Here is a 16,413-nt window from a genome sequence, read left to right as displayed (position 1 = left end):
AGAGGATGAGGCTTGTTCTGTATTTTCAACTTTCACTGTTTTCTATGTTGAAAATAAAAACAGAAGACTGGTTGAGAGAGTGAGAATTGCATTTTAAACCAATCGTTGACTGGTATTTTAACACATAATTACTAAATCAACATTAGACACACTTCATAAAAGCTGCAAAAAAATAGACTTTGCAATAAAACATACAGTTAGAAAACATAAGGAATACAGACGTTCTTCAATTCTAACTGACAAGGTGGCCAACATGCCCTCAATCCCAGCAAAAGTGGTAAACTAGACAACATTTAATCCCAGCTAAAAATTGATTGTTATTTATAATTTCATCTAAGTTGAGTTAGAATCATAGAATCATAGAAAGTTTAAGGCACAGAAAGAGGCCACTTGGCCCATCGTGTCTGTGCCGGCTGAAAAACGATCCACCTATTCAAATCCCACCTTCCAGCATTTGGTCCGTAGCCCTGCAGATTACGGCACTTGAGGTGCATATCCAGACTCCTTTTGAATGTATTGAGGGTTTCTGCCTCAACTACCCTTTCAGGCAGTGAGTTCCAGACCCCCACCACCCTCTGGGTGAAAAAGTTTTTCCTCATCTCCCCTCTAATTTTTCTACCAATCATTTTAAATCTATGCCCCCTCGTCACTGACCTCTCTGCTATGATGAATAGACTCTTCACCTCCACTCTATCCAGACCCCTCAAAATTTTGTACGTTCCAATCAGATCTCTCCTCAGCCTTCACTGTTCCAAGGAGAACAACCCCAGCCTATCCAATCTTCCCTCATAGCTGCATTTTTCTAGTCCTGGCAACATCCTCGTATACCTCCTCTGTACCTTCTCTAGTGCAATTACATCCTTTCTGTAATGAGGTGACCAGAACTGCACACAGTACTCAAGTTGTGGCCTAACAAATGAGTTTTACAGTTCCAGCATAACCTCCCTGCTCTTATATTCTATACCTCGGCTAATAAAGGAAAGGATTCCATATGCCTTCTTAACCACCTTATCGACCTGTCCTGCTATCTTCAGGGATCTGTGGACATTCACTCCAAGGTCGCTCACTTCCTCTACACTTCTCAGTATTTTCCCATTAATTATGTATTCCTTTGCCGTGTTTGACCTCCCCAAATGCATCACCTCACACTTCTCCAGATTGAATTCCATTTGCCACTTTTCGCCCATCTGACCAGACCATCAATATCTTCCTGAGGCCTACAGCTATCCTCCTCGCTATCTACCACATGGCCAATCTTTGTATCGTCTGCAAACTTCTTGATCATGCCCCCTACATTTACGTCCAAATTGTTAATATATACCACAAAAAGCAGGAGACCCAGTACTGAGCCCTGCGGAATGCCACTGGAAACAGCCCTCCAGTCGCTAAAACAGCCATCAACAATTACCCTTTGTTTCCTGCCACTGAGCCAATTTTGTATCTACCTTGCTGCAATTCCCTGGATCCCATGGGATTTTTTTTTAACTAGTCTGCCATGTGGGACCTTGTCAAAAGTCATGCTAAAATCCATGTAGACCACATCAACTACACTACCCTCATCTATCTTCCTTGTTACTCTCCAAAAAATTTGATCAAGTTGGTCAAACAAGATCTTCCCTTAACAAATACATGCTGACTATCCTTGATTAACATATACCTTTCTAAGTGACAGTTTATCCTGTATCTCAGAATAGATTCCAATAATTTGCCCATTACTGAGGTTAGACTGACTGGCCTGTAATTATTCGGTCTATCCCTCACTCCCTTTTTAAACAGAGATACAACATTAGCAGTTCTCCAATCCTCCGGCACCACACCTGTATCTAGTGAGGACTGGAAAATGATGGTCAGACCCTCTGCTATTTCCTCTCTTGCTTCTTTTAACAGCCTAGGGTACATTTCATCTGGCCCTGTTGACTTATCAACTTTCAAGGATGCTAATTCCATTAAAACTTCCTCTTTCCCTATCTTTATCACATCTAATTCTTCACACTCCTCCTCCTTAACTACAATATCTGCAGCGTTCCCCTCTTTTGTGAAGACAGATGCAGAGTATTCATTAAGAACCATACCAACATCTTCTGCCCTCCTCTTACTCTTAATGTATTGATAAAACATCTTTGGATTCACCTTGATTTACTTTCCAATATTCTTTCATGCCCACTCTTTGCTTTCCTAATTTCCTTTTTGATTTCACCCCTCCACTTTCTATATTCCTCTCGGCTTTCTGCAGTATAGAGTTCTCAGTGCCGGACATAAGCTTTCTTTGTCTGCCTTATCTTATCCTGTAAGCTTCTTGACATCCATGGGGCTCTAGATTTGGCCACCTCACCCTTTTTCTTTGTGGGAACATGTTTACTCTGAACCCCTTGAATCTCCCCTTTGAATGCCTCCCACTGCTGTGACATTGATTTACCTTCAAGTAACTGTTTCCAGTCCACTTTCACTACATCACTACTCAGTTTATTAAAATTGGCCTTGCCCCAGTTGAGAACCCTAACTCCTGTTCTATCTCTGCCCTATTCTATAATTATGTTAAAACTGACTGAATTACGACCACCACCACCAAAATGCCCTCCCACTGCCACTCCTTCCAACTGCCCAGCTTCATTTCCTAAAACTTAGTCTAAAACTGTATCATCTCTTGTTGGACTTGCTACATACTGGGCAAAAAAGTTCTCCTGAATGCAGCTCAAGAATTCTGCACCCTCAATTCCTTTCACACTAAAATTATCCCAGTTAATATTGGGTAATTAAAATCCCCTACTCTTACTGCCCTATTGTTCTTGCACTTCTCAGAGATTGGCCTACATATCTGCTCTCAGTCAATCCCATCCAAGAGGATGATCTGCATAGCCCAAATAATGAATCTGAGATCAGAGGGACATTCCAGAGAGATTTTTTTCAATAAGGAATTACACCTCAAATTGACTCTTCCCCTGGTAGTTATTCTAGACCATATGACAGCTAATGAAATAGCAGTGTCTCGAGAAACCACCATTACCATAATCCACTTATAAATAAAGATTCTGTCCAATCTGCCTTTACTGACACAAATTGAATGTGGAATTTGCTACCACAAGGAGTAGCTGAGGTGAATAGCATAGATACATGTAAGGGAAAGCTAGATAAACATATGAGGAAGAGAGGAGTAGGTGTTGCTGACAGGGTTAGATGAAATGGGTCGAGTGGAGGTTTGTGTGGAGCATAAACACTAGCAAGGGCCATTTGGGCCGAATGGCCTGGTTCTGTGCTATACATTCTATGTAAAACAATTCTGTCAATTTATGTGGTCAAGGTTTATCTGCAGGCAAGGGTGCATCTTGTAGTGGATGATCAAAATCTGTCATTGTAATGCGACAGCCAATTATTGAGTTGAAGATCTTCCTTGTTTGATATATTTGATTCAGAAGGTGCGCGATTCCTTTACTTACCTACTAAAGGTTGCCAACCAATGATTTGAATACAAGTCTCTCTTACCTCCTCTTGTAGTTCCTCTGCAGGTTGAGAGCCACCCTTAACTTCAGGTCTGGTCTCTAGATGTTTGACTGGCTGAGGGGGCCGAGGGGCAACATTTTCTATCCAGGTAAACATCCTGTTTTCAGGGCAGGGTAAGAGATAAATCAGAATACCAAAATAATGATTTTAGAATGATAGGTTGTAAATCGGTGTGAGGTTGTAAATCGGTATGATATTATAACCACACCAATAGATCAGAATATGATCATATAAATGTTAAGATGCAAAATAGACCTATTTTCAGCCATTAACTTCTGCAAAAAATATGACGTCACTTTCCCTGCTTTTGAGCAGGATGCCAGCTGCAGAATTGAGGGAGACCTGGAATTGGGACAACAATGGGGGCCATGGAGGAAGGAGAAATCCTAAAATATTAATACTGTGAATAAAATCCCCCACCACTGAGGCCTATAAGGGCACACTGGCAATCTTGAAGATTGGCTACAGAATAATGGGACAACGAACACCATGGAGGTTTAACACGATGTCTCGAGGACAAAGTGTTTATAAAGAGCTTTCAGAGAAATTTCCCGCCAGGCCAAAGGGCAGCTTTGTAAGGGATAAAATCTCCAACTCTCCAACAGAAGACCAATAACGCCAAGAGAGCAGAGCTGAAGGCTGGGAATCCCTATGCCAGGCATTCCTGCTTCCCTAGCTCAGAAGAGACCCAGCATATTATTGGAGGCTGGTACACCAAGACAAATGGGATGTGCTGTTCTCTAGATGGGCACAAGTGGGTCCTAATGGGGTGAGCACAGCAAGAGAAGTATCCTGAACCACTGAAGAAGGTTAGATGTTTGGGAAGGAACCTTATAATGGCATAGAGAACATAAACTTGGGACAATAATTTCACCTGTTCCAGGGCAACAGGATACAAGTGGAGGTTTCTGAAGGGAAAATTTAGAAGATGGTGTTTTGAAAGGATCAGTCTGAGTGCACTGCAACCACAACAACAAATCACATTTATACACTGCCTTTAATGCAGTAAAAGGTCCCAAGGCACTTTACATGCTTAATGGCACTTAAAAGTGAACATACTATACAATAATGAATATTGACTGCATAATGATGAGAAGATTGTTTAAAACTGAATATCAATTACCTGAAAATTCATGGAAGTTCTCCCAATCTCTCAGTATAACTTTATACTTCATCTCTGAGGGTTCCACTGATTTCCCAATAAAGTTTCAGTGGGTGACTAAATTGAATAATCCCTGAAAACGGCTGTAAGGATCACAATGCATGATTAACCCATGCCTGTTTACTGTGATGCAGGCAGCATGTGAAATTCATGCTCTTATTGTAAGCCTGCTGTGCACATATGTGTGGGTTCCGTACTGCAGTCATGGGTCATGTCATGAGTGGATAATCCTTATTGCCCAGTATTCAGCCCTTGACTTGCCATGGAGGATCAAATGCAACTGGCACAGTAGACTGTCACAGAATGAAGGAACTGCGACTATTGGCAGGATAGCAAGGATTCCTCTGCATGAAGCATTGCCTTTGGTTGCACACCAGCAATCGGGGGGGGGGGGGGGTGGAATCCCTTTCAATTTCAGGAAAATGGTCGCGTTCACATGAGGCACATGCAAAGCAATGTGAGTGCAGTCAGTGACATCCTGCACCACGGGGAAGCCTGCAATCTGAGCAAACCCTCATGCTCGCTCTGCCTGCTTGGTCTCTGGCAAGAGGTAATGAGGTGACGTGGTCTCTCTCTGTATACAAAGAGACTCAGTGACTTCCCTCATGCAGTAGCTCACTGCAAACTGCAAGTTGTTGCTTATATCTACACAGCCTGGAATGAGTTAGATGCATAAAGGTTAAAGAGCCATTGTCACCTGGACAGCTACAGGCAACACTGTCCTTGCCTTGTTCTGAGGTTGGGGTTGTGAGCGCAGATGTTGACAGATTTCAGTTACAACCTCTTTAGTGAAGCAAAGACATCTCAAATACTGGTCGCCACTGAAGTTGAGATATGAGAATTGCTCCCTAAAGACCCTGGGCTGATATGGTCTCCTGCTGAGAGCCCTTCTTCCCCCTTCCTCCTTCTTCCCATTCTACCAGCTTGTCCTGTTCTGTGCAGCCTCTGTTCATTCTCCCAGTCATGCTCAATTCCAAGAAGGAGGCCTACTAGACCACCTGTATCTAAGGCAACCTGTTTAAGCACAAGCCTTTATATCATCAAAAAAAGTACCTCAGTACCAGTCAGACCACTCCCTGTTGACCATTGAAACTTTTAAGAAGTATGGAAAAGCACCCAAAATGAGTAGAATTGCAGCAACAGTTGGAAGAAATAATCCACCAACTATCCTGCAAGCAGTCCAATAATCCCTATAAATACTGCTGACGGGGTGTCCTTCAAGCCATTTAATGTTGTGCTCAGCTGTGTGAGGTTAAGACAGGACGCTGGAGTGTGGCATTCGGAAATGGCATCAAATCAACATTGCTCACTGATTGACGTCATAATCAACCTGGTCTGCGTGCTGCCAGAGGTCATTAGGTGTGGACGCACAAACCTCTTTACAAAGATGGCATCTGGTGCACTTCCTGTCAGAAGTGTGCATGCACATCTTGCACACTATTTTCAAGCATTAGAAGATCAATTAGGGCTTGAAAATGGGCACTACTAACCCCAATTTCTCCCCCACTGGGTTTTCAGGGCCTGACTGTTTAACAGTGAGTGCTATGTGTAATAAACATCGACTGTTTAACAGTCAGTGCACTCTACACTAACAGACACAGGGGCCTATGCTTTCCAACTGGTGCACTGTAGAGTAATAAACTGCATATTCCTGAGTGCACTGTGGAATACAGAACACACTGTAAAATAATGCAGGCACTAGCCATGTAACATTGTAAAACAATACAGACTGACCATATAGCACCCAATGCACTGCAGAATTATGTAGACAATGACTGTACAGTCACTACTGAATGCAATATAGAATAATAAACAATAACTATACATTTATCACTGAGTACACCACTGTACAATAAGAGAAACTGCAGAGTACTAGAGCAGGTTTACCCCTCTTGCTGGCCTGAGTGGAAGTCAGGTAGAATGTACCTGAAGTGCATTCTGCCTGATCAATTCTGAACCCATCTGTATTTGCAGATTCAGCTTATGGGTATCCCAGGTGTGATCCTCTCCTTGGCAGAGCCTTGTGCTTAGAAATAGGGAGTGGAATTCATAATGGATGACAACAGTGCATACCTGCAAGAAAATGAAGTAGATGCCCAAATTAGGACCCTCCCACCTCACTTACATGGCCTACTTAGAACATAAGGGGCTCCAAAGAAAATTCTTTGGAAGATAACGAGGACAGAGCCCTACTTTCTTCTCTTCATGCGTGGGCACAATGGTCCTTAAAGATACAGCTACAAGCCATTCAGAAAAAGGGGAGGAACAAGCATTCTGTAACTGAGTTTTGTGACATTAGGAGGAGCCAGGCCCTCTGCAGCCCTCCCCTGGTATTACATTCCTCTTTTAACTTACCTGGACCAGATCGAGTCTGGACCCCTTTCATCGACGAATTGCTCCAAATGCCCGAACACTGGCCGGCAGAATGGTATTAAGGCCTGATCAGGAAAATTGGTTGGGTCTTGGATCACTGCACTGGGTGGATGGTAGGTTTGCACTGCCCACTTTCTGTCTGATGAAAATGGTCCTATGAAAATCTACCCCATTGCTCTTATAACAATGAGAATACTGCAAAACAATACAAACACCAGGCGCGATGTTCCATTGGTTGTTGAACCGACATTAGTGGCAGGGTCAGCTGTCCGTCAACATCTGTCCCTATTCCCAACAGGTCAAGTAAATTCCCAGTTTTAAATATTTCACGTGGATATCATTATTGGGATATTTTGGGCACGCACCTCAGTGGGGGAGTGGGGAGCAGGAATTGTGCTGGAGGCCTTTTGTACTGGAATTGGCGCAACATCCTAAGGCTCAGCACTCTTTTGATAGGGCACTTTGGTCCCCCAATTCCTGAGTGATGCCAACCTTTCTCTTAGTTCTAAGCACAGACCTGGTCCCACAGGTCGGTTGCACTTCCACTTTCTTCCGCATTTGTTACGACCGAGGTGGAGGAGTGCACTGTTTATTCTAGTCCCACTTCTCCACAGATCACAGCATTTAAAAAAAATCTTTCCACTTATCAATATGGTCAATTTTTTCAGAATAGAACACACAAACCAGGTTTCTTTAATGAACAACAAAATTATCAATTTATTATAAAACAAGTCTTAACTCATAATGAAGTAAAGCATAAACACACACATTTAAATTTTAAAGTTCCCTTTTTACCTTAATCCCTTCACACTCATACACATACATACATGTTAACCGAAAAAATAAAAGGGAATTATTAAATTCGGAGCTCTGTTACAGACAAAAAACTCTTGGGTAAATTACTTGCTCATTTTTGAAGAAAACAGCAGATGAGATATGTTGTTCCAAAACTGGCATACTGTCTAACTTCTGTGTACACGTAGACAGGTCACTGAGATCTTTTAGATCAATTCTTTTCAGCCAGTGTTGGGAATTAATGTTAGCAGGTTCTCTTCAGAGACAGGAGATGAGATGAATCAACACAGTGGACTTAACCGGTTCTTTTATGAGAGTTTTTGGAAAGCATGCTGGGTTGTGGTCTTCTGTCCTTCCTTGATACTTCTTCAGACTCGACTTTATCTCACTCCAGAAGGGAAGACAAACACTCTGACCAACAACCAAAAAGCTTGTGAGTTTTCTGCCCTTCCAGGTGTGCTCTGCTGCTATTAAGCTTGTCCAATCAAAGGGGCGCTTGTCCCTTCTCTGCCCCATTACCAGGGATTCTGTTCTATCTTTAACTTGAGTAATGTGACAACCAGTAACATTGTTGCCATCAGTTCCTTCAGTGCCCTCTTGATGGCTCTCTTTTTAAAAAAAAACTGGTCCAACATTTGTTCAATTTAACTATAACTTCCTTGAAAAAATATTTTTAACAAAAACAGAATCACTTTCATAACACGTTGCATGGCAGATTCCAGAGCGGACCAAGCAAACATGCAAGCTGAGGATCCCGTAGCCCACTGCCACACCCCCACTTCACTCATGTCCCCTCTGGCACAGAAGACCAAGTTTGGGACAGATGGAAGTTCCATCTCAAGCCAGGGCCTGCAGAAATTATCAGCGCAGTCCTCATCCTGACAGATTTCAGCCTGCTTTGTTGGACTTCCATCTGATTTTTGGTAAGAGTGCACTGGAAGGCCCATACATTTTCAGGCTTGCTGACTAACACAGACGATGATATTGAACACACAGGAATAGTAGACATTCGCTGTATAATGCTGAGGATACAGAAGATTATACAGTGAATAACACTGTAAAATTATCCACACAAACTTATACAACAGTGCATGCATAATTAGTACAGTGCATGCATAATTAATACAGTAGCAATAGTAACAAGAATCAAATCTTACTGGCTTGAGCAGATTTTTGACTGAGATTTGTATCATTTTTTCAAACGATGCAGCTGAATATCATAATCTTTCAGAAAACCTAATTAAAAATGGTATTTAGTGGGTCACTAATGTTGCACTCACTCTTTACTGATTATCTGCTTTAAGACTGTAACACGCCGTTAATAGCTTTGGGATATGCTGCAGTCTTTCCATGAGCAACTCAACATATACGCAAGGTAGTATGACTGAGTTACTGAAACTTCATTGATATCGTTTATTGCTTTGATGTTGGGTGTAATTTGCAGAATATGGTAACCTACCGCATATTTACTTCTCACTTACCACTATATAAAGCACAGACAAATCCTTAACCAATTTTTTTTTTTAAAAAACAAGAAGTACATAATGATTTCCAGATTTCAAATCTGCAGATACAGTTAACAGTTTGACTGTGATTTTCTTGTTTCTGTTCCAAAGAAGTTTACAAGATAGAGTATATGCATACAAGTATCAAAATCTAAACAACCCAAGATTTACCTGTGGTATTGGAGAGGTTAGTGAGTGGGGTCCATTCCTGAAAGTCACAGCTCGATGTGTACAAGCTTGTATGTGTGAATTACTGTCCCCAGGCACTCTGGGAGCAGAGGGGAGATTAAACAACCACCCTGCTAGGAAAAGATTAAGGCCGTGAAGGACATTTCTCCACAGTAAAGTCATTGAGATGTGAGAGAGGAAGAGGGAGGAGAAGTGGTGGGAAGAAAAATAATGAGAATGTGAGGAAAGGAGAGAAGGAAACAGAAAATGAAGACAGAAAGATCATCATAGAAAAAATCAGCGAGAAGAAGACAAAAGAGAAAGTTGAAAACTAAGGAAAAAGATTTAGTGAGAACGGGAATGCTCAACAACATGCAGGCACAGCATCTCTCTGCCTGATTACATAGAGCATTGAATCATAGCATCTTGTAGCATAGAAGGAAGCCATTCAGCCCATCATGCATATGCCAGCTCTATGCAAGAGATAACCCTGTAAATTTTTCCTTTTCAAGTTTAGATCTAATTCCCTTTGAAAGTTGCTATTGACTATGTTTCCACAACCGTCAGGCAGCCTTTCATTTAATCCTTGGCAATGCTCAAAATCTTATATTAAATATACAATTTTAACATAGTTAAGAAATAGCTGGTTATGTTCCAGTTGTTCATCGTATTGGGACTGAATTCAGTCTTCCAGAAGAATGACAATCAAAAGAGACAGAAATGATATTGGTTAAACGTAGACTCCAAAATGGTAATTCAGAGGAAATGTAAACAGATTTTAGGTAAGCGTTATGTATGGATATCCCTTAACCCCATAGCTCACTGGACAAATGTACATGTGGGGCTGAATTTAATGAGCCCGCCACCAGTCCCAGTGGCAGACTCGGAGATGGGTGGCGTTCCCGTCCATCATGTGGACAGCCGCCCCACCTAGATCACGCAGTGGGCGGTCATTTTGCATAGTGGAGACGCGGCCCCCTCCCCTCCCCACCCCACCCCAATCACATGGGGGGGGCGGGCGGGATGTGCGTCGCCGATTATGGCGCCAGATGACTCCAGTGCAGGTACTGTCATCATATTTAAAAGGTTGCCAGCCCTGCATTCACTCCTACCTTACAATCATTTGCAGCTTTGTGCAGCTTAGAAATTTGCATGACTGATTCCTGGACCGCCCCCCCACCCAACCCCCCGAGGAGGATAGCACAGGATGGCTGAGGCAAGACAAAGGGTGACCCCACAGTTTAGTGATACCTCCCTGCAGGTTCTCCTCCTGGCTGCAAGGGAAAGGCAGAAGTTCTCCTCCCCAGTACTGGCAAGAAGAGGTCCTCCTGCCTGACCAAGCAAGCCTGGGTGGAGATCGCAGAGAAGGTCAGCAGCCTTGGAGTCACTCACCAGAACTGGGTGCAATGCCGAAAGATGGTTAACAACCTCCTACATTTGGCCAAGGTGAGTGCTCCATACCACTCTCCTTTTTTGGGATTGCATGTGAGTACACGGGAGGGGTGCCACATGGGGAGATAGCACTACCATGGCGATGGCAGAGGGGCAAGGGTACCTCATCCTGACAGATGCATGGCTGTATCTTGGCCACAGGCCACCTTCCTTCATAGCTCACCCTCATTAGCTCTCCTGACAGCACATGAGATAGCTATATCAGATGCGTTGATTTCTCTGCCAATATCTACTATCTCCATCCTTCCTCTTGCAGGACAAGAGGGCCCACAACAGGAGGGAGACGGCCCGGACAAATGGAGGAGTTCCTGATCTGTGTCCTCTCAACACCGCCAAGGAAAATGCCTTGGAACTGGCTGGGACCCAGGCCAGCTGTGAAATTTTGGACGGGGAGACAGGAGTCCCTGCACAAGAGAGTGAGTATTGGCTTCCATCAACAAACTCATTACTTTTGGAGACCCACATCGTGCATGAGGAGATCTGCACAGCCTAACCTACACATGTTTGTGTTCTCTCATGCAGGTCGGCCTGCGCAGGAGACTGCAGCCACAGGGGGACAGCTGTCAACCTCTGAGGAGGAGGACCAAGCAGAGGATGCTCTGTCCCATGACTCTTCTGCACCTTCCACCAGCGCAGATACTCTCACCTCGGTGGGTAACTGCTTGGCTTTAGAATTAGGTTCACAAGCTGGTGAGAGCATCGCTTACACGCCCGAGCAGCTGGCTGAGGTTGAGACAACTGAGGCCTCAGGAGGACAGTAAGTGGCCAGGCCTGTGCTGAGCCCCAGGCTGATGGCAAGCCTCTAGTGTCGACAGCACAGGGCGTGCAGAGAGAGGTAAGGCAACATATGGTGGAGATGCCATGAGCGGATGATGGAGGACTCCATCCATGCCATGAGTGCGGCCATGTCCCAGGCATGTGAGGCATGTCTTCCTCCTTCGAGAAGTTGGCGACCCTCATGGAGAGCCAGATCTCACCGATGCGTGCAGACCTGCACACCATTGCCTTGGCCATGAGCTCAATGCAGCAGTGGCAAGATGAGAGAAGGAACAGTAAGCTGGAGACTTTTCCTGCTCTCGTTCTTCTCTGGTGAGCAGGAAGGTTCAAGTGAGATTTGAAAGGGAGGAGGAGAGGCTGCCCTCCACATCTGGGGGATCCCCTCAGGGTGCTCTGAGTGTGGACACCAGCTTCTCAGCCCTTCCGCTAGTGATCCCAGCTCCAGTAGCCACAACGCCGGAGAAGAGTCCTGCACCAGTCCAGGACAGTCGGGGCCTTCCAGGCCTCATGCAGTCAGAGGAAAAGGGGCAGCCTGATCAGCGGCCTGCCTCTAAGCCAGGACCTCTCACAAACATATTAAGAAGACCGCCCAGCCACACTTTGGACAATATAGATGGGCTGGTAAGATGGGCGGAGCAGTGGCAAATGGATTTTAATCCTGTGGCGTGTGAGGTGATGCATTTTGGGAGGACTAACAAGGCAAGGGAATATACAATGGATGGTAGGACCCTAGGAAGTACAGAGGGTCAGAGGGACCTTGGTGTACTTGTCCATAGATCACTGAACGCAGCAGCACAGGTAGATAAGGTGGTTAAGAAGGCATATGGGATACTCGCCTTTATTAGCCGAGGCATAGAATATAAGAGCAGGGAGGTTACGATGGAGCTGTATAAAACGCTAGTTAGGCCACAGCTGGAGTACTGTGTACAGTTCTGAGCACCACACTATAGGAAGGATGTGATTGCACTGGAGAGGGTGCAGAGGAGATTCACCAGGATGTTGCCTGGGCTGGAGCATTTCAGCTATGAAGAGAGACTGAAAAAGCTAAGGTTGTTTTCCTTAGAGCAGAGAAGGCTGAGGGGGGACATGATTGAGGTGTACAAGATTATGAGGGGCATTAATAGGAAGAAGCTTTTTCCCTTTGCAGAGGGGTCAATAACCAGGGGGCATAGATTTAAGGTTAGGGGCTGGAGGTTTAGAGGGGATTTGATGAAACAATTTTTCATCCAGAGGTTGATTGGAATCTGGAACACACTGCCTGAAGGGGTGGTAGAGGCAGGAACCCTCACAACATTTAAGAAGTATTTAGATGAGCACTTGAAATGCCATAGCATACAAGGCTACCGGCCAAGAGCTGGAAAATGGGATTAGAATAGTTAGGTGCTTGTTGGCCGGCACGGACACGAGGGCCGAAGGGCCTCTTTCTGTGCTGTATGACTCTATGACTCTTTAGAGAGAGGGAGAAGGGGAAAAGAGAGTCACTTAAACACAGAGCATGGGTTTTTAAACAGTTGGTCATGCCTGATGAATTTGAATCTGATTAAATTTTTTGAAAAGGAGACTAAAGTATTGGACTGGGGAATGTCTATGGAGGTTATTTATATGGACATCGAGAAGGCATTTGATAAAGTCCCTCATAGGAGACTGTTAGCTAAAGCTGAAGCTCATGGAATCGAAGACACTTATCGACCTGGTTAGGAAATAGAATGAGTGGAAGGTGACAGACAGTAGTGATAATGGGCAGGTACTCTATTTGGCAGGATGTGACTAGTGGTGTCTCACAAGGTTCAGTGTTTGGCCTCAACTATTCACTATAAATGTCATAAGCAGCTACAGAAAACACACAAAAAGGCTAATGGAATACTGGCCTTTATAATTAGAGGACTAGAATACAAAGGGGGTAGAAGTCATGCTTCAGTTATACAAAGCCCTGGTTAGACCACACTTGGAATACTGCGAGCTGTTCTGGGCATCACACCCTAAGAATATATTGACCTTGGATCGTGTGCAGCATAGATTTACTAGAATAATACCTGGACCCCAAGGGTTAAATTATGGAGAGAGATTAAACAAACGAGAGTTGTAGTTTCTGGAATTTAGAAGGCAAAGGAATGATTTGATCAAAGTTTTCAAAATATTAAAGGGAATAGATAGGATAGAGAGGGACAAATTATTGCTGCTAGTTGGATAGTCTAGGACTAGGGGACAATACTGCCTTTAAAGATTAGTTGCTGTGCGCAATCCAATTTTTTTCAGTGCACGGTCCCTTTAAATTTTTTTGCGCAGCTGAGCACAGGTGTTATTTATCACAGAACAAGGCCTGCATGGTAACGTACATGGTGCAGCGTGACTGCACACTTATGCAGATTTGTGGAAAGATTGCTGGGGGCTGGGGATATAGTCAAAAGAAGACAGCCAGACATTTCAGGAGTGAAATTAGGAAACCCAAGTTTGGAACTCTCTTCTGCAAATGGCAATTGATGCTAGATCAATTGTTAATTTTAAAACTGAGATTGATAGATTTTTATTAACCAAAGGTATCAAAGGATATGGGACAAAGGTGGATATATGGAGTTAGGTCACAGATCAGCCATGATCTCACTGAATGGCAGAACAGGCTTGAAGGGCTAACTGGCCTATTCCTATTCTTACGTTCCTAGAACGGTGTGTTGCACAAGGCATATGATGCAAGGTGTTGTATGAGAGAAAGAAGTGTACCCCTGGTCAAACACTGGTGTCTGTCTACATGTGTTTAATCAGAGATAGGCTTTCTCAGTGTATTCCAGGAATGTTAATTCTTTTAGACATATGGCCAATGATGTGATACTAGTAATCCACATATAGCTGCTTCCAGGTAAAAAGACACACTCCTTTTTTATTCACAGTAGTGAGCTTTGAACCAGGCCAGCAGTACAGAGCTAAAACCAGACATCCAAATGCAACCAAAAAAAACCAAATCTCCTACCACTAGAAGAGATGTTGTGAGTATGATCCAGGTTTTGCTGACATGCCTATAGATTAACGCACTAATTATAAATCAGACACAGATTAGCTCTGGCAATCTGGCGAAGATAATGTTTTAAATGAAAATCTTTATCTAAGGATAGCAACAAATAAGAATATTCACACGGCATTGATTTTACTAGTAGAGTCATCTAATTTATTTTAATTTACTCACCAACAGTACATACGTGAGCAATTGTCAATTATTTCGCACTCAGAAATGAATTCAGTTTCATTAATGCTGTGGCAGAGAAATACACTCAGATTTCTCACATTATCACCAAAGGACGGACAGTGCAGGAGTCAGTGCTATGTTGTAATGTCATTGACATTGTGTTTACTTTCATCTATAATTCTGCCAACACTTGAATCCTTCTGATTTATGCAATCGGAAATGGATATTCATCAACCGCCTTTATCCCAATGAGATAGAAAGGTCAATCATTCCCCTTTATCCGGGCGGGACTGAATGGAAATTTGTCTTGTTTATCATTCATAGTCTGTGGATGAGAGATGACTCTTTTCAATGAGGACAGCTGATAATATCCAGCAACTAAACTCAGTGCATCTCATTATCAGAGATTACTGCTCTTGATCTAGTCCTATCCTGTTACCAGTAGCTGGTAACCTTGAATAACTGGGCCAGGATATTTACTTATTATTGAGATATTATTAGGCAGTTTTTCATTATATCTAGAGAAACTTAAATTATAAAAAACATATTAATAATTTTGCCACAAACGGTGAACAATTGAAATCTTCTCCCAGGTAATGTAAAAACCTACAGCCAGAGGTCACTATTATCAGAATGAATATTTGACAAATTTGGATTCTGGTAGTTCCTGGCACCATGTAAAAAAACAGGAGAATTTGTACTGAGTACCAGTGGACAAGTCACAGGCTGCAAAATTTGATTGCGTAGTGCCCGTTTTGTTGGCACTATGATTAACGTTTCAGGTCTGAGATGGCGTCCTCATCATGCCCACACACTTCTGGTGCTAGCTATGCGAGATGCCATTTTGGGTAGACTGTTAGTGCAGGTGCTGGGAGCGTGCACCAGAAGTATACAGGGTAGGCAGATTGTGAAAGCAGTCATCTTGTAATGCTGATTTGATGCCAACAGTGCCATTTTTGACCCCAATGCTCCAACAAATGCCCTCACATAACCTCACACAGCTGAAAATGCATTCAGCAGCAGGAAGGACCACCCACCAGCACTTTTTAAAGGGAGTATCAACCACATTCATTGATTGATTTCTTCTAATTTTGAATGGTAGTGGACAATTAAACAACTAACAAGAGGAGGAGGCTCCACAAACATCCCTATCCTCAATGATGGCAGAGCCAAGCACGTCAGTGCAAAAGACAAAGCTGAAACATTCGCAAACGTCTTTGGATAGAAGTGCAGAGTGGATGATCCACCTCGGCCTCCTCCTGAGGTCCCCACCATCACAGATGCTAGTTTTCAGCCAATTTGATTCACTCCATGTGGTAGCAAGAAACAGCTGAAGGCACTGTAAGAGCAAAGGCTTCAGACCCTGACAATATCCTGGCTGTAGTATTGAAGACTTGAGCTCCAGAACTAGCCACGCCCCGAGCCAAGCTGTTCCAGTAGAGACAACATTGGCATCTATCCGACATGTGGAAAATTGCCCATGTATGTCCTGTCCACAAAAAGCA

The 16,413-nt window shown here is 43.5% G+C and overlaps 1 protein-coding gene across 1 annotated transcript in view; it reads right to left on the bottom strand.

Moving 5' to 3' along the window:
- LOC137378595 (uncharacterized) overlaps positions 1 to 9,554 on the bottom strand; it is a 207,407-nt gene extending 197,853 nt beyond the window's left edge. The window contains exons 1-2 of the mRNA XM_068048896.1: positions 9,505 to 9,554; positions 3,481 to 3,595 (exon numbers count right to left, since the gene is read on the bottom strand). Coding sequence (XP_067904997.1) covers positions 3,481 to 3,594 — 114 coding nt within the window. The 5' untranslated portion in view covers position 3,595; positions 9,505 to 9,554. The remainder of the gene's footprint in view (positions 1 to 3,480; positions 3,596 to 9,504) is intronic.
- Positions 9,555 to 16,413: the final 6,859 nt, after the last annotated feature.

Source organism: Heterodontus francisci, chromosome 17 (assembly GCF_036365525.1).
Source record: "Heterodontus francisci isolate sHetFra1 chromosome 17, sHetFra1.hap1, whole genome shotgun sequence".
NCBI classification, from domain to species: Eukaryota; Metazoa; Chordata; class Chondrichthyes; order Heterodontiformes; family Heterodontidae; genus Heterodontus; species Heterodontus francisci.
This window is presented reverse-complemented; position numbering and strand designations above follow the sequence as displayed.